Here is a 16399-nt window from a genome sequence, read left to right as displayed (position 1 = left end):
ATCTGTATCAAACATACTTCTGGCCATAATTTCTTTGACATAGGTTCAAAAACAGATGTCTATGTAAAACAAGGGACCATCCGGCGTGGCCTATATTGACCCATGGGTCATTATTTGAACAATCTCGGTAGAGAACAACTAGAGCATGCCACATACCAAATAACTAAACCCTGGGCCTTATGGTTTCAGAAAAGATTATTAAAGGTTTTCCCTATATAAGCCAATGTAAAAACTGTTGATCCCGAGGCGCAGTCAATTTTTACCCCAGTGTGATGATTTGAACAAACTTGATAGTTGACCACTAGACAATACTAAATACCAGATATCTAAGGTCTGGGCCTTATGGGTCTTAACAAGAAGATTTTTAAACAAAAATTCAATATAAAATATAAAAAAAGAGACCCCTGGGCGTTGCATATCTTCAGCCAGGGTCATGATTTGAACAATCTTAGTAGAGAACCACTAGAGCATGCCACATACCAAATATCTAAGCTCTGGGTCTTATGGTTTGGGACAAGAATTCTTTTAAAGGATTTTCCCTATAAAAGTCTCTTAAAACAATGTGCCCAACGGGATGGGGCCAGCTTTAACCCCAGAGGGATTTTAAAAATCTTGGTAAAGGACTACTACACGATGCAACATACCAAGTATCAAAGCCCTAGGCCATGTGGTTTTGTACAAGAAGATTTTCAACTTTTTCCCTATATTAGTCTATATAAATCATGTGACCCCAGGGCGGGGCCCCCTATGATCCTAGGGAGATAATTTGAATAATCTTCGTAGAGAATTATTAGATGATGCTACATACAAAATATCAAAGCCCTAGGCCCTGTGGTTTTGGACAAGAAGGTTTTCAAACATTTACCCTATATAAGTCTATATAAACCATGTGATTCCCACGGGCGGGACTGTATTTGACCCTAGGAGGATAATGTAAACAATCTTGGTAGAGAAACACTGAATGATGCTACATACCAAATGTCGTAGCCCTAGGCCCTGTGGTTTAGTACAAGAAGATTTTCAAAGTTAACACTATATAGGTCTATATAAACCATATAACCTCCAGGGCGGGACCATATTTGACCCTAAGGGGATAATTTGAAAAATCTTGGTAAAGGATCACTCACAGATGATGCTACATATAAAATACCCTAGGCCCTGTGGTTTCAGACAAGAAGATTTTCTAAGTTTTTCCGTAATATAAGTCTATAAAAACATGTGATCTCCAGGGCGGGGCCAAGTTTTATCCTAGGGGGATAATTTGAAAAATCCTGGTAGAGGCCCCCTAGATAATGTTACATATAAAATACCAAAGCCCTAGGCCCTATATAAACCATGTGGTCCCCCGGGCGGGACCATACTTGACCCTAGGGAGATAATTTGAACGATCTTGGTAGAGAACCACTAAATAATGCTACATATCATATATCGAAGTCCTAAGCCATGTGGTTTAGAACAAGAAGATTTTCAAAGTTTTTCTCTATATAAACCATGTGACCCCTAGGGCGGGGCCATATTTGACCATAAGGGGATAATGTGAACCATCTTAGTAGAGGACCACTTGATAATGCTACATACCAAATATCGAAGCCCTAGGCCCTGTGGTTTTGGACAAGAAGATTTTCAAAATGTTTCCCTATATAAGTCTATATAAATCATATGATCCCCAGGGCGGGACCATATTTGATCCTAGTGGTATAATTTGAACAATCTTGGTAGAAAACTAGTAAATAATGCTACATATCAAATATCAAAGCCCTAGGCCCTGTGATTTTTGACAGGAAGATTTTCAAAGATTTACCTTATATAAGTCTATATAATCCATTAGACGCCAGGGCGGGGCCATATTTTACCCTAGGGGGTTAGTTTGAATAATCTTTGTAGATGACTACTAGATGATGCTACAAACCAAAAATCGAAGCCTTAGGACCTGTTGTTTTGGACAAGAAGATTTTTAAAGTTTTTTCTTTTTTTTTCTTTCGGTTGCCGTGACAACCAGAATTCTGTATGGAATGCAGTCATTTGAACAATGGACGGACGCCGGACGGTGAGCGATCACAATAGCTCAATCCGAGCACTTTGTGCTCAGGTGAGCTAAAGATGGTCAAGTTTAAATAAGAGAGGCCTGGCGGTTTCAGAAGAGCTTAGGTCCAGAGGTACGACAACTGACAAAAGTGATCACAATAGCTCATCAAAGCGTTCCATTTATTTAAGATATACAAGTACTGTGGCAATTGAAACTGTTCCTGGCAATATCTTTGAGATGTTTTTTATTTGAATTACCTGAAGTGAGACTGAGCACTATCAAGCAAACGCTTGTACGCTTAACGTCTCAATGATTATAATACTTACTTTTTCTGTCTTCTTCCGTCATTTTCTGATCTTCCAGCATTACTTTCCCTTCGTTTACTGATTCATTGTCCATGAAATGAATCATGGCTCCTTTTGCCTGGTGGACGGAAAAAAATAAGATGATATTTGTTTGTTTGAATTTTACGAAATGTTATACTAAGTTTGCAAATATGTTAAACTAAATAAAACTTCACCGGTTAGCCTTTGTTGCAAAGCAACAGGACAGATCAATTCAGTTTTAATCTCAATTTATCGCCCGTCGGTTGTCTAGTTCAAATTGTGTCTCTATATGGTGTGTTCAAAGCATTTCATTGGTAGATGCATGATTTTATGATCATTGTGGGACCAGCAAGCCATGCTTTTTGCATAATACTCGTGAATGAAATGTCATGATCTGTGTAAATTTCGAGGTCCTGCATGACAGCGTTTATTTGCTGATAAAGATTTATATGTACAATGAATACACATGTATCTAAGGCCTAACTGACTTTAAGTAAACCTTTTGTATTCTGAGGTCAAAATAGTTGCATAAGTGCATAACCCAAGTTATCAGAAATTCTTGGCAACGCCGTACAATTCTGGTGCTTCATTTCTCCATCGATGAAATTATTTTTTTTAAACTATGCAAGAAAGAGGCAAAATTTGTCTTGAGGACAATGTATTCAGTACAGTCTTTTTTCCTAAATGTATAAATTAAGCCACTGCACATTCATGCCTAAATTTCTTACATTCACGTTCCCACCTTTGGAAAAAAAATATAGTATGGTTCCGAACCGTTTAATTATATTTGTGACAATTGCAATTCTTCAGTTGTTAAAAACAACATCTTGTAACAAGGAATATCGGTAAAAACGATGGATGCTTCCCGAAATTTGCACTCATTCCAACGAATAATGAAGACAATTTACCCACCTTCTCTTGAGAGTAAAGCATCCTATGATTTTTTACTAAATTCCAGTCAGCGGTTGCTGAATATACTCCTGACTATGAAGGCGCAATAGTTCACTGATGTTGAATAATCAAAGGGCAATATGTCGGTGAAAAATCACCCAGATGAAAAAAGAAGATAATACGCACATCTCCTCTTGATAGTAAAGCTTTCTATGAAGTACGGGTAAATTCCAACCAGTGGTTGCTAAGAAATGATTGTACTATATTATACTACTGTTGAATAATCAAAGGGCAATAACATGGTATAAAATCATTCGGCCGGAACAAGATATTATGCAAATCTCCTATTAATGATGAACCTTCCTATGAAATGTGGCTAAATTCCAATCAGTGGTTGCTGAGAAATACTCAGGAAAATTATAGTTCTATAGTATACTATTGTTAAATAATCAAAGGGCAATAACTGTGAAAAATCATCCGACTGGAACACGAAGATAATATGCGCATCTCCTCTTAATATAAAGCTTACTCTGAAATATGGCTAAATTCCAACCAGTGGTTACTGTTATCTGATTAAAATCATCTCAAATTAACGCTACGCATTGGATCTGAAGATTCACGTTAACCAATCAGAGGCTTGCTTTCAACATTTTGAAAGAGAAAGTAGAAGTTTTAAACAAAATCTGTATTTAACCTGGGATTCCATTTTTTAATATGTGATTATCACGTACGGGTTTATAACTCTATGAAGAAAGCTTATTGAAACACATGAAAATTAGTTGTTTTTCTTTTTTTCCATTCAAAATTGAAAAGCATTTGTAAGGGGTACCGAAGGTAACAGCCTTAATTATAAAGCTTTATATTTTTAACCACCGATAAGTACGTGTTCCTCTATGGTGTACTGGTCAAGAAGGCAGGAAAATATTTATTGCCGCGGCAACCTGAGATCGATTCTCAATTCTAGCGTGATTTTTTCTTGATTTCACATATAATACGCCCGAAGGGACGTATTATGTTAAGACGCCAGTGTCTATCTGTCCGTCCGTTAGCACTTTCGTGTCCGCTCTGTAAACCTTGAACTCCTTTAGGGATTTCAAAGAAACTTGACACAAATGTTCACCACATCGAGACGACGTGCGGAGCGCATGTTTTGGATGGCTCTCTTCAAGGTAAAGGTCACACTTAGGGAGTCAAAGTTCATATGACTATGTTTCGTATCTGCTCTTTAACTCTTGAACTGCTTGAAGGATTTTACAGAAACTTGGCACAAATGTTCACCACATCAAGATGACATGCAGAGCCATGTTTTGGATGACTTGCTTTAGGGTCAAGGTCACACTTAGGGGTCAAAGGTCATACCTTTGGGCGTATATTGCTTCGCATTGCTTGAAAACTACTTAATATTTTACCTGAAGGTAATACAAAGTATTCTAAACTCAAGTACTTTTTTCTGCAAAACGAAAACATACTAACCAATGACCTATTTTGTACGGATGCAGTGAAACGTAAGTCGTCAAACGTGGGTTTCCGACGATGAAAACGTACCTGCGTTCTACTGATAAACTAATGTTTACATAATGCAGAAAATGAGCTGCTTATTGGTGAGAATGTGTTCACTCAGGCTATTCTAATTAGATTCTAAATTTTATGGAGTTAAAGCCGTTGCACTGGATAATATTTATGGATTTTTTCTCTGTACACAGATATTGGGCTTAGGTGTGAAAACGGGGATCTTCAAATTAAAATTTACCTTGGTTCAGCCAAAATTAATGAATTCCAGCGATTATTCAATTATGCTATTTGAGCTAATGTTACGCCCTATGGCCTTTAAAAGGGATGTAGTATACCTTTCAAATTCAATGAACCGTAGCAAATCATTGTATTTCGTGTAAATAAACGCATTCGCTGCTAAAACATGATGTCTGCTTGTTTTTTCTCTGTCCATTAAAATAGATAAAAATTATTTGATCCAGGTATAAAGAACATGACCCTCTAAAGGTGTGTCATATTGGAAGAAGAATGAAAATATGGATATTTAACACTTTTCAACTTTTTATTATAATTATTATTATTATTATGAACCATAAAAGTGTTTTCAAGGTTACGCGTTTTCTCTTATTTTAAAGAACTATAGATAATAACGAGTTTTTGAATGGCCTCCGTGAATGATTAAAATGGAATATTAGAATTGATTTACATGCATAGTATCAAACACTTAACATAGTATCGAATCGTGTCTTAAGTTATAAGTAACCGTAACAGCATGGATGTTAAATTTCTTTTTTTTTTTTTTGCTTTTTTTCATAATTTCTTAAAGCTTAAAGTGAGCTTCAAAACATTTTACTTTTAAAGTATGTCAAATACGTGTTTTATTTTCATATATTTATAAATAAAAATCAAAGCTTAAAATCTTCTATCAGTACTTCTTTTCTGACATTTATAATATGGAAAACTTATGTGAGCTTTCAAATGTAATTCTCATTGACCATTTTGAAAATACAGTTAAAAGGTTCAGTCAGTGTTCTCCTAAATGAGCCAGAGTCAAAGCCTTTAACATTTATTCAATCGCAATTTTCTACTGAAATATGGACACTTTAGCGAAAGATTTAGTATAAAAATACCAAATTATCAACGAAAAGTGAAAAAAAGGTATTACAAACAAACTGCCCAAACTATGGGCTATCATTTAGTACCATTTTAAAGTTCAAAGACTTTGTAGAAGTACTAGGCGTTTTTGCCAAATATTGCCCTTGGCAAATTAAAATTGGCGGTCATTTATGATGAAATGCGTGTGATGGAAATTGATTTTGATTGTTCGTAGGCTATATCTAGCTGTGTTCATTTATAAGTTCGCTTCGTCCTCTTTGTTTATATAGTTTGTACATGGTAGTATATTAATTTGTCCTTGCTTTTAGGGTTTGGTGGTCTACATGGGAACGTGATTTTATTATAATTATCTTTTCCTGCGAATACATTTCATTTATTTCTATTTATATGGCTTTTAAAAAGAATGGTTAAGCAAATTATTTAGAAAATACAGATACCTCATATTCATCTATGCCTTCAACGCTGGCCTTATAATGCGTCTTTACAGCTTCCATATCAAGCTTGTATAGTGGGTAGCCCCCTGCTATTTTATATTCATTTCTGTCCATTTTTTCTCCGACTAGCTTTTCGTATATCTTCTGTAGAATCTCTCCACAATGCTGCCGGACTAAATGCAAATTTTCCTTCTTTGTCTTTTCCCAAAGTTCATCCATCGCAGACTGAAATAAAACCCAAATGGAGTTAAGACATCAGATAATAAAAATTACAATATCAGCAATTAATGATATCAAAATATAATCTGATAAAGGAAAGATTGTTTATTCATACTTCAAGCATATGTGGATGTCAAAAACAACAAGGGCAACTATAAATCATACACATGCTGGCCTCAAAGGCAGATAATGAGGTTTACGGAACAATTGTTTACAGACATCACGTCGCATTCCACTTAACAGGATAATGTCCTTATAAATGTGCGTCGTGCGCTCGAATATAATATTTCCTTAAGATGGTTTTCAAATATTCGTCACATTATGGGTTACATAGGGTTATACTGATACAAAAATAGTATTGGTTGAATTCAGGAATCGTTGCAAAATAATTATCTACTGCGGTCACACCTATCGTTAGTCCATCACTCGTTTGATCTCAAGAGACAATTTACAAACATATAATAATGAAAACATTTTACTATGTTTCTGTCTAAAATTAGAGAGCATAATGGAAGTTGTATGAGAAATTGTGCTATCGGATTTGAAGAAAAAACACCCTGTTACATCTCATGAGACTATGTTTTACCTAGTTGGAACTTATGAACTAAGGCGTTTTGAGTCGAAAGAAAAAGTGCCGATAATTGTGAGAAACTGAAGACTATTTTGTTGCAGTAATGCTTGAGCTGGTGTATCGATTCAAGGCAATACTTCTATAGAAAAAAATACAACTGGTTGTGAAAAAAATCGTGCTAAGTCTGTTTCAGGAAGAGTGTGCAGAATATTTGTTGTTTCAGTAAGACAGTACATCAAGCCGTTCTTCCAAACAGATCTATGTCATAACTGCCAAGCAATAGATTATGAAGTCCCTGGACAAAACCCCAGTCAGTATATGGAGATCCTTGAAGAGGCGACTGCAGAATTGCACTATATAGACCCTTAGATCTATCATAATACATTCTGCTATTTGTTACAGTAAAATGCAGGTCCTAGAACTTTTGTGCATGTTTGTATTTTATTCAAATATAAGTTGAAAACCTTTTGGGTTAAATGTCACACGGACGCAACTGTAGGTCGTATGGCAACTTTGAAGCTTTTGATGGTGTAGGAAGACCCCAAGTACCTCTCCTGCGCATTTTTCACCAACGGCGAGCACCTGGGTAGAACCACCGACAATACGCCAGTCGGATGTCTTTCTCAAATGAAGAACTGAACGCCACGAGCGAGGCTTGAACCGGTAAAAGGCAAATGGTTCGAAGTCAGCGACCTTAATCATTTGGCCACGGAGACGGTATCTCTACATATATATAGGTAGAGAAAATTTATACAAGCAAATCACCACCACAATACACCAGACCAATTAAGCGCCCAGCAGTATAAACGAGCGAGCAGACTCCACAACAAATCCACAAACCCATTTAGATTGGTGTCGATGCTATATAAGCACCTGAACTGTACTTCACATTGGTACTGGTTCAACATTTGCATATGTACTCCAGTCTCTGTTATCATGTTTCTCATATCAGCAGTAATATTTTATTCAATGTTACTGATTTAGGAACAGTGAGGCTTGCTTTCTATTCTCTCTCTAAAAGTTAACTGGACCACACAGATACAATGGATTTATAGAAATAGATTGCAATAAAGGATATTATTGAATTCAGATCAGTTGACTTTCCCATACGTGAACTCCACGAGGACTTATGTTCGCAGCAAAAATCATTATAGGTAAAGAATATATATAAACACAGATCTTTTAACTCCGCGCCTGTTTTACTATTTTTTTTATCTTTGCAAAATTTTGACATATACTACTCCCGCACGATAATTTAAACGACAGCATGTTTATAATAATGTTTGATTGTTATGGTTCTCATGCATCGTTGAACTCAAAACGATTGTCAATGATGGAAGTTAAATGTATACTGTAATGTTATACGAAAATGTTTTCTGTATTGAAACGTTTTAATGAAGAAAAAACATAATTATCAAACATGTTATCGTTTGAGTTTTCGTGCGGGATTTATACTGAACAAAACAAGCAACTTCCCGCTTTGTTTAAGAGCAGATATACATAATTATGAAAATAATGATTAAATTATTTTTTTATGTAGTGTTTCAATGTAAATTTGTGTGGAAAATCTTATTGCTTTACGTTTATGGAAAACTAAAAAAATTGTTGTTTAAATGTGGTAGAGGTCATACACCAAAGTCACACATTAATACCGGATATGGCCAGCTTGAGCATTGAGGACTTCCTGGCATCGTTGGCGCATAGTGTGTTGATTTTGGCTTGTGGAATGTTGTTCCACTCTTGAATTATGGCTTGTATTAGTTCATTGATGTTTGACGGTGGAATAGGGCGACGTCTAACACGCTAGTCCAAAATTATCTCACAGGTGTTTGGAAAATCTCGACTCGTCGGAGAAGAGAACGCTATTCTATTGTTGCCTTAACCAGAGATGGCGTGTACGTGCCGCATTAACACGATTTACACAGCCAACGTAAGGACGACGTCCACGTAGATCAAACTGAACAGACGTCAATATTTTCGATATAAACGTGCAAATTTCATATCAGCTTTGTGACGTCACCAATAACATCACAAAGATGGATGACGTTGTGTCAAAAAGTACATTTACGTCGGTAATTTTTAAATTTAGTCAGCAAAACGAGCAAAATATGTATTTCTATTTTAGGATAAATACTGCGCTGCTCATGTCGCGCAAAATATCCACTACAGAACTGGTGCATATTTCTTGATATTAATCCGATAATATACTAATCTGCTACACTTGCAGAATAGTATCCGTTGTCAGGGTAAGAGCATTTTTCTGTTATTGAAGATTGTAAAGTTGACCGCTATTTGTTTATTTCCGCAGATGGAACAATTACTTGCCGCCTGCACCGAGTTGCACTCATTTTGTGACTTTTTATTTTTGGGTTACCTTATTGCATCTGTTGCGGCTCAATAGATGAACACCAAATTGTTATCACTATAATGTATGATTTAACTGAGCTAATCATTAACAAAATATTTTCTTTCAAATCTTGGCAGAGAGAATATAAAAACTCAGATGTACGTAAATACGCTAGCTATATAAACATTCATATGCACATTCATCTAATTTAGTTACGTCATCAAAGAACTCGGTTACTCATTCAAATAATTATACTAAATCGAATAAAAGCCGGAAATACATACTTTTACAAAAAAAACTGCAAAAGGTGGTTGACAACAGATAACGCACGATTAAGTCAATATACGAGGCAGACAGAAAACAAGTTGAAAATAGGAGCATCGCCTTGGAAAGCAGTAACCTTTATAAAGGGAACTGAAAGTTTAAACGCGTTTAGAGCATGCCGACCTCGCACTTACCCTATTTTCAACAAGTTAGACAAAATAGTGTAAATCAAATCACTCCCCGCTAAGAAAGGCTCTAACATTACTGACAAAATACCATATCATATAACGTAAAACATATAGAGGGTCAGTCTAAGATATTTTTACACCAATATACTCAACAACATGTCTAAAGTCAGAGCAAAAAAGAGCCTTAACACGACTAAGCTAGTTGCAAAACAAAATAATTCCACTTCCTACGTCCATTTTTGTAGGATTTAGGAGAAAAGCAACGTCAAAAGAGGGGGAGTCATTGCGTTTTACAAAGAATATTACAAAACCTATTTAGAGCTTATTATTTTAAATGCCAGAGGTATAATCTAAGAACTTTACTAATGCCGAATCTGATGCATTTTTTCTGTGAGTTACATACCGCCTGAAAATTGGGCTATGTTTAGAAATAATAATTCCATGTTATACGAGTCTGACTTTTTCGAGGATATTTATATTGAAATTCGTAAATATAGTAAATAATGTATCTGATTTCTTCATCGATGCAAAGTGTTTTATACCACCTTATTTATGTGCTATGTCCAGGTCACATGTTTGAAACCTGTAATTACCCAAAGTCTTGGTTAAAGGGTATTATAAAAATGGTGATGCAAATAATCTTTCTAATCATAATCACACAGGTAAACGATATGGGTAAAATGTTCTGCCTGCTATTTAGAAATCGAATAAACGAACAGTGCGAATCAGATATAGTATGTGTTTTGTGATGGACGCTCTACATCTGATGGCACAAGATCAGTTATTTGCCCTTGGTTGACCACAATTAGGAAGTGGTTACGCGGAAAATAGTTCCTCTGTTTGATGGTGAATATTGGTGCATTTTTTAGTGAAAGACCTGCAATAAATGGCATAATTTAATAGAGGAGATATGAAATAGTAGGTACATGTACAATTTGACAGAATGAGAATGTCAGAATATGCATAACATGGCTTTCTGATAGGGCCTGTTTTGCCTGTTTGCGGCCATCTAGAGAGTATTCTTCATACGCATGTGATTTGGTTCAAAATGGTGGAAAAAAGAGCCGGTCTACCCCATGTTTATTGTGGCTGGAATTTTTTCTCTTGAATAATTCTGTTGAGTTCAGGTATTTTAAGTGGGGTTTCAGATTTCGCAAATACATTATTATTATTATTATTATTATTATTATTATATTATTATTTACCAGATTTTTATAGCGCTCCTTTCATCTATAAAATAAACGTTCAAAAGCGCTGTACAAACTACACATCACAGAATAATATGGACATACAATACAACACAAAAAATATATCAACAATAAAAGGTATTTAGCCTGAATCAGGTTTTACTCTACATTTTAATTGTACTAGATATTTCAAAGAACAATAAACAATAGGAAATAATTTCCATTGCAAAGCTTGTTTTTCAGTGCAAAGTGAGTTTCAATAGACCTTGAAGAAAAAGTGTGTTTTCAATGATCGTTTGAAAGCATCCAAGTTTTTAGATATAGCGGTACAGTAAGAGAGAATAGATTATGTATATTATGGAATCAATAGACAGTTGAATCACAATATCATTTTATGTTATGTGATGCGAACAGCAAACTCCAAACAGTGCTGTTCTTGGTGAATTAAGAAGATTCCACGTACAAGTCACCTGCAGTGAAAGATACACAAAATATTGGTTAAAATTTATGAAAAATAGAGATTTACCTTCTTTTATTTTTTAACGTCACACCAAAACAATTATAAGTCATATGGCAACTTTCCAGTGCCCGCCCGTGTAGAACCACCGACCAGAGGCCCCCTCTTTTAAAATATACACTGATTTATGCCGGCATGTACAAACAGACTGTCGGGCAACTTGAAATAATTCTGTAAATGGACATCTACGTTTTAGTTAAGTAAGACGTAATTTTGATGTAACTGTAAATTACTTCCATATTACATACCGGAACATCCATAACCAGTGTATTCAAGAATGGGGAGAAATCATCAATACCATGCTAAAATTATACTATTATTTATTGTTTTAAATATAAAAATATATAACGAGTTTGCTTTGTAATATTATGAACGATTACATGAGAAAGCATTTTTCTAGATTAGGATTGTCGTCTCATAATCTTGGCATAGAAAGTGATAGATATAGCGGTACAGTAAGAGAGAATAGATTATGTATATTATGGAATCAATAGACAGTTGAATCACAATATCATTTTATGTTATGTTGTGACAAAATCATAATAGTTCACAGTAAATACATATACTTCAAAAAATATTTTGGCCATTTATACAGAAATGTAACAAATAATGTGTATAAAGATATGAAATATTTATTACTGTTTGTATATGTGTGTGTGTGTTTCTTTCCCATAGTATTTTGTGTTTGAAAATGGCCAAAGGTAAATTGTTTGCCGATTATGCCAATAAACTTGAAACATGCTTTATTTTCAATAGGCATTTTCAAACGTTTACCAATTACATCTGTTATATTATACTTCCTCAACAGATCCGACAGCGAAATTATTTAAATGGACGCCTTATACAAGTTTCCTTCGGCATTTTTAAGCAATATATCAAGCGACTTACCATAAACACTATAGTTTTATTGAAACAACCTTTTTATATAGTTTGATAAAATAAAATTGATAAAAAAAAATTTAAAAAATTATTTTTTTAACATTCTCAATAATATTAATGAATATGAAAATTAGTATATTTAATATAAAAAATAGATAATATGGCGAGTTGCCAGTTTTGATGAATGTTGTTTTTTTTTCTTTCAAAACAGAAAAAAAAACATTTTATTAAGAAAAAATATGACTGACATCTTTTTAAGTTGTGTAAAAGCATCACTAACAACTAATCATTTTATGATATGCCTTAATACTAAAGGAAGCGGAATAATGCTGCTGATGTGTAACTAAAGATAAAAGTAAGGGTAGATTTCCCGGAAGCACAGAGCACCCCAAACACTTCTGTTATATATCATCACAATTTTTGTCAAATAATGTGTGTTCCCATGATAATCATGTTGTAAAATTCAAAGGAAAATTACCGAAGCACAAATATATGCCCCAAATGTTAAATTCAAATAGAATAATGTTTTAATGACAAACTTCAACCTATATTGATAAGTGGTCATTACATTTAAAGTTACCACCCCTTGCACTCAATTTTATTATCTTTTATACTGGACGCCAATTTAGTCAAATGACGTAACCGTTTGCACCGATGAAACGAGACTGTAAAAGGTCAGGCTACACCATTGTCATTTCCATAAGAAAATCGACTGGAGTGCTTTTCGTTCATCTTGATGAATAAAAAAGCTTACCTGTTTCAAAAGAGCTACCCTTGTGACAACTGAAATAATATTTTATATGACCTTTAACCCGAAAGAAGACTGCAATATTCCTCACTTGATGAAAATGCCAATATGTCTTTATTGCACTGCCTAGTTTTTAATATTCAACAATGGCCTTATGATTTTTAAAAGTTTCAGAAAATAAATTGCCAACACTATAATCTTTTATAAGTATGGCAACTGACAGAGTTTAGTTAAACCTTATCTAAAGTTAGCTTAAACTGATTATTATTTATTTGTCTTTGGTTTCGCTCGCCCTGTGATTCCTAGGATCACAGTTTTTATGTGCACATGTCCTTCTTGGACGGGGTGATTACTAGTTTTCTTTACAGCACTTCATACGTGATCACTAAATCGGTAAAATAAATATGCTTGTTAATGACAATGCACTATAACGTAGTGTATCTTACATACATGTGTACATTGGAGACATAGACTATGTATGTCATAATAGACCTTTTCGGCATAAATAGAAATGTACACGATTGCGTAAATGTATACGTATTTCTATCAATTTCGAGGGGTTTTCTCAAAACACTAGACAGAAAGTATTTTGAATAGCAATAATTCTTAAGATTTTTTTTTTGGCTTAACGTCGCAATTATAGGTTATATGGTGACTTTCCAGCTTTGATGGCGGAGGAAGATCCCAGGTGCCCCTCCGTGCATTATTTCATCAGTGGCGGCGGGCACCAGGGTAGAACCATCGAACTTCCATAAGCCATCTGGATGACTTTCTCACATGAAGAATTTAACGCCCCGAGTATGGCTCGAACCCACATCGGTGAGGAGCAAGTAATTTGAAGTCAGCAACTTTAGCCTCACATGTATACATATATTCCAAGAAAATATTTGTTTTCTCAATAAACGCTTCAGACAACTTTTCATTCGGAACTGATTCAAGCTGTCGCATTACATCTCTGGTACCTGGCCTGTCAAAAGTGAAGCATTTGCGTGTAGGGAAATACTTCCTGATAGATTCCCTCGGTCTATTGTATCGTTCCATATCGTTTCCAGTCTTAGCTCGAGGCAGTCTTCAAGGTAATTATCAGGTGTCATTTCTTCGCCATCTTTTTCCAACTCTAGACTGAAATCTCTTATACATAATACAAATTTTGGCAAGATTAGTCCCAGTTGGTCATCTCCTGCATTTTTCGCATCATTACAAAATCTGATGTTTTTGAACATTTCGGTTATAAAACTAAAGAATTGATGTAAGAAAGATAAAACTTTTAGAAAACTGTACTCTAAGTGGAATAGTTACTACAGTTTGGTTTTATTCAATACGGCGATAAGCAAGATTGTTTCTAAGGGTGGTCTATTTCAGCTTTGCCATTACTTTGAGATTTGGTATTGATATTAACTGATGATATGTTATTCGTTGTTGTCTTGAGAAAACCCCAATCTTCTGATAGTAGTACATAATACATGTACGTAGTTAAATACATATACATTTACGCTGAAAGGTCTAATTATGTACGCAACGATACACAGATGTACTTTAATATGCAGATACCGTAAGTCATCTCATATTATATATGTATTAATTTTACTTACTATTGCATATTTCTCAAATTTTTCAGACTTAAAAACGGATTCAAGCCTGAATTGAGCTAGGGCAGATTTCTGCATATCACGGAACAGCTGTTCAAAATCATTGGTATGTAGAACTGGTAGCTTAATTTTTCCCAGCATGCTTTTGAACTTTTCGACTGCTTCGTCTGCCATCCGCTCATTTTCAATATTTGCAACAATCATAATTGCATCATCGACGTCAGGTATTGCCCCATTCCTTATTGCCTCAACGTACGTCTCAACAAGGGACGCTAACACTGTTAAAATAATAACACGAAAATATTTATTAACTCAAAGTAAGGATAATTACTTGTCACTTACAAACAAAACGTAAGAATAATTACCTGACACTTACAATGTGAAAAGTAGTTCCGACGGAAAGCAATGTTTAAATTATTTTGTGTTTTTTTTAATAGCAGATTTTCTTTCGTCTTTTCTATTTTAGAAACGTCCAAAAACAAACACATGTAAGCACTTCAAGTGTTTATGTAAAGCGTATGACATCGTAACCCTCTTCAATATTGCAAAAGAAGTTGTAGAAAATCATCCCTTATTCAGAAAATAAAATATTACCTGCAAAAGCTACAGTGACATTTTTCATTACGAGCCTTACCTATCCAGGTTGCCATGCACTTCTGTTTTAGTAAACTGATCCTCTAATATATAAAGTTATGTCAGAAAATGTCAAGTTTTATAACAAAACTACAAAGGACACCAAACAAAGAGGAGGAATTTGAAATATAATACAATCAATAAATGCAATTATTAATATTAGTTAAGTTTTTTTTATTATTTTTATAAATTTGAAAATAATAAAACTTTTTTTCGATATCTGCACAGTTGTAAGCTAGCTTTAGTAGTTATTACTTACTTCTGCCATTTACAGCCTTACTGCTGATAAGCACTTTAGCCTCACATGTATACATATATTCCAAGAAAATATTTGTTTCCTCAACAAACGCTTCAGACAACTTTTCATTCGGAACTGATTCAAGCTGTCGCATTACATCTCTGGTACCTGGCCTGTCAAAAGTGAAGCATTTGCGTGTAGGGAAATACTTCCTGATACATTCCCTCGGTCTATTGTATCGTTCCATATCGTTTCCAGTCTTAATCTCGAGACAGTCTTCAAGGTAATCATCAGGTGTCATTTCTTCGCCATCCTTTACCAACTCTAGACTGAAATCTCTTATACATAATACAAATTTTGGCAAGATTAGTCCCAGTTGGTCATCTCCTGCATTTTTCCCATCATTACAGAATCTGATGTTTTTGGACATTTCGGTTATAAAACTAAAGAGTTGATGTAAGAAAGATAAAACTTTTAGAAAACTGTACTCTAAGTGGAATAGTTACTACAGTTTGATTTAATTTATGAGTTCAATAATTTCAAAATAGTCAAAGAGATAAACACATACGAGTACATACGTTAAGTCAATGTAGAAAACATGAACAGTGGAACGTATGTGGACTGTTGTAGGTAAAATCTGGTGACATCAATAGGACTAGGTGCCAAAATGTCTATTCGAGTGACAACAAAATACCGGCAGATAGCAAAGAAATTTTCTTTTGTTTCTAAATGGAA

The 16399-nt window shown here is 34.7% G+C and overlaps 1 protein-coding gene across 1 annotated transcript in view; it reads right to left on the bottom strand.

Moving 5' to 3' along the window:
- LOC128553779 (guanylate-binding protein 1-like) overlaps nt 1-16094 on the bottom strand; it is a 36500-nt gene extending 20406 nt beyond the window's left edge. The window contains exons 1-4 of the mRNA XM_053534956.1: nt 15686-16094; nt 14797-15071; nt 6288-6509; nt 2353-2449 (exon numbers count right to left, since the gene is read on the bottom strand). Coding sequence (XP_053390931.1) covers nt 2353-2449; nt 6288-6509; nt 14797-15071; nt 15686-16094 — 1003 coding nt within the window. The remainder of the gene's footprint in view (nt 1-2352; nt 2450-6287; nt 6510-14796; nt 15072-15685) is intronic.
- Between the last annotated feature and the right edge of the window lie 305 nt (nt 16095-16399).

This window comes from Mercenaria mercenaria, unplaced genomic scaffold (assembly GCF_021730395.1).
Source record: "Mercenaria mercenaria strain notata unplaced genomic scaffold, MADL_Memer_1 contig_4312, whole genome shotgun sequence".
NCBI lineage: Eukaryota > Metazoa > Mollusca > Bivalvia > Venerida > Veneridae > Mercenaria > Mercenaria mercenaria.
This window is presented reverse-complemented; position numbering and strand designations above follow the sequence as displayed.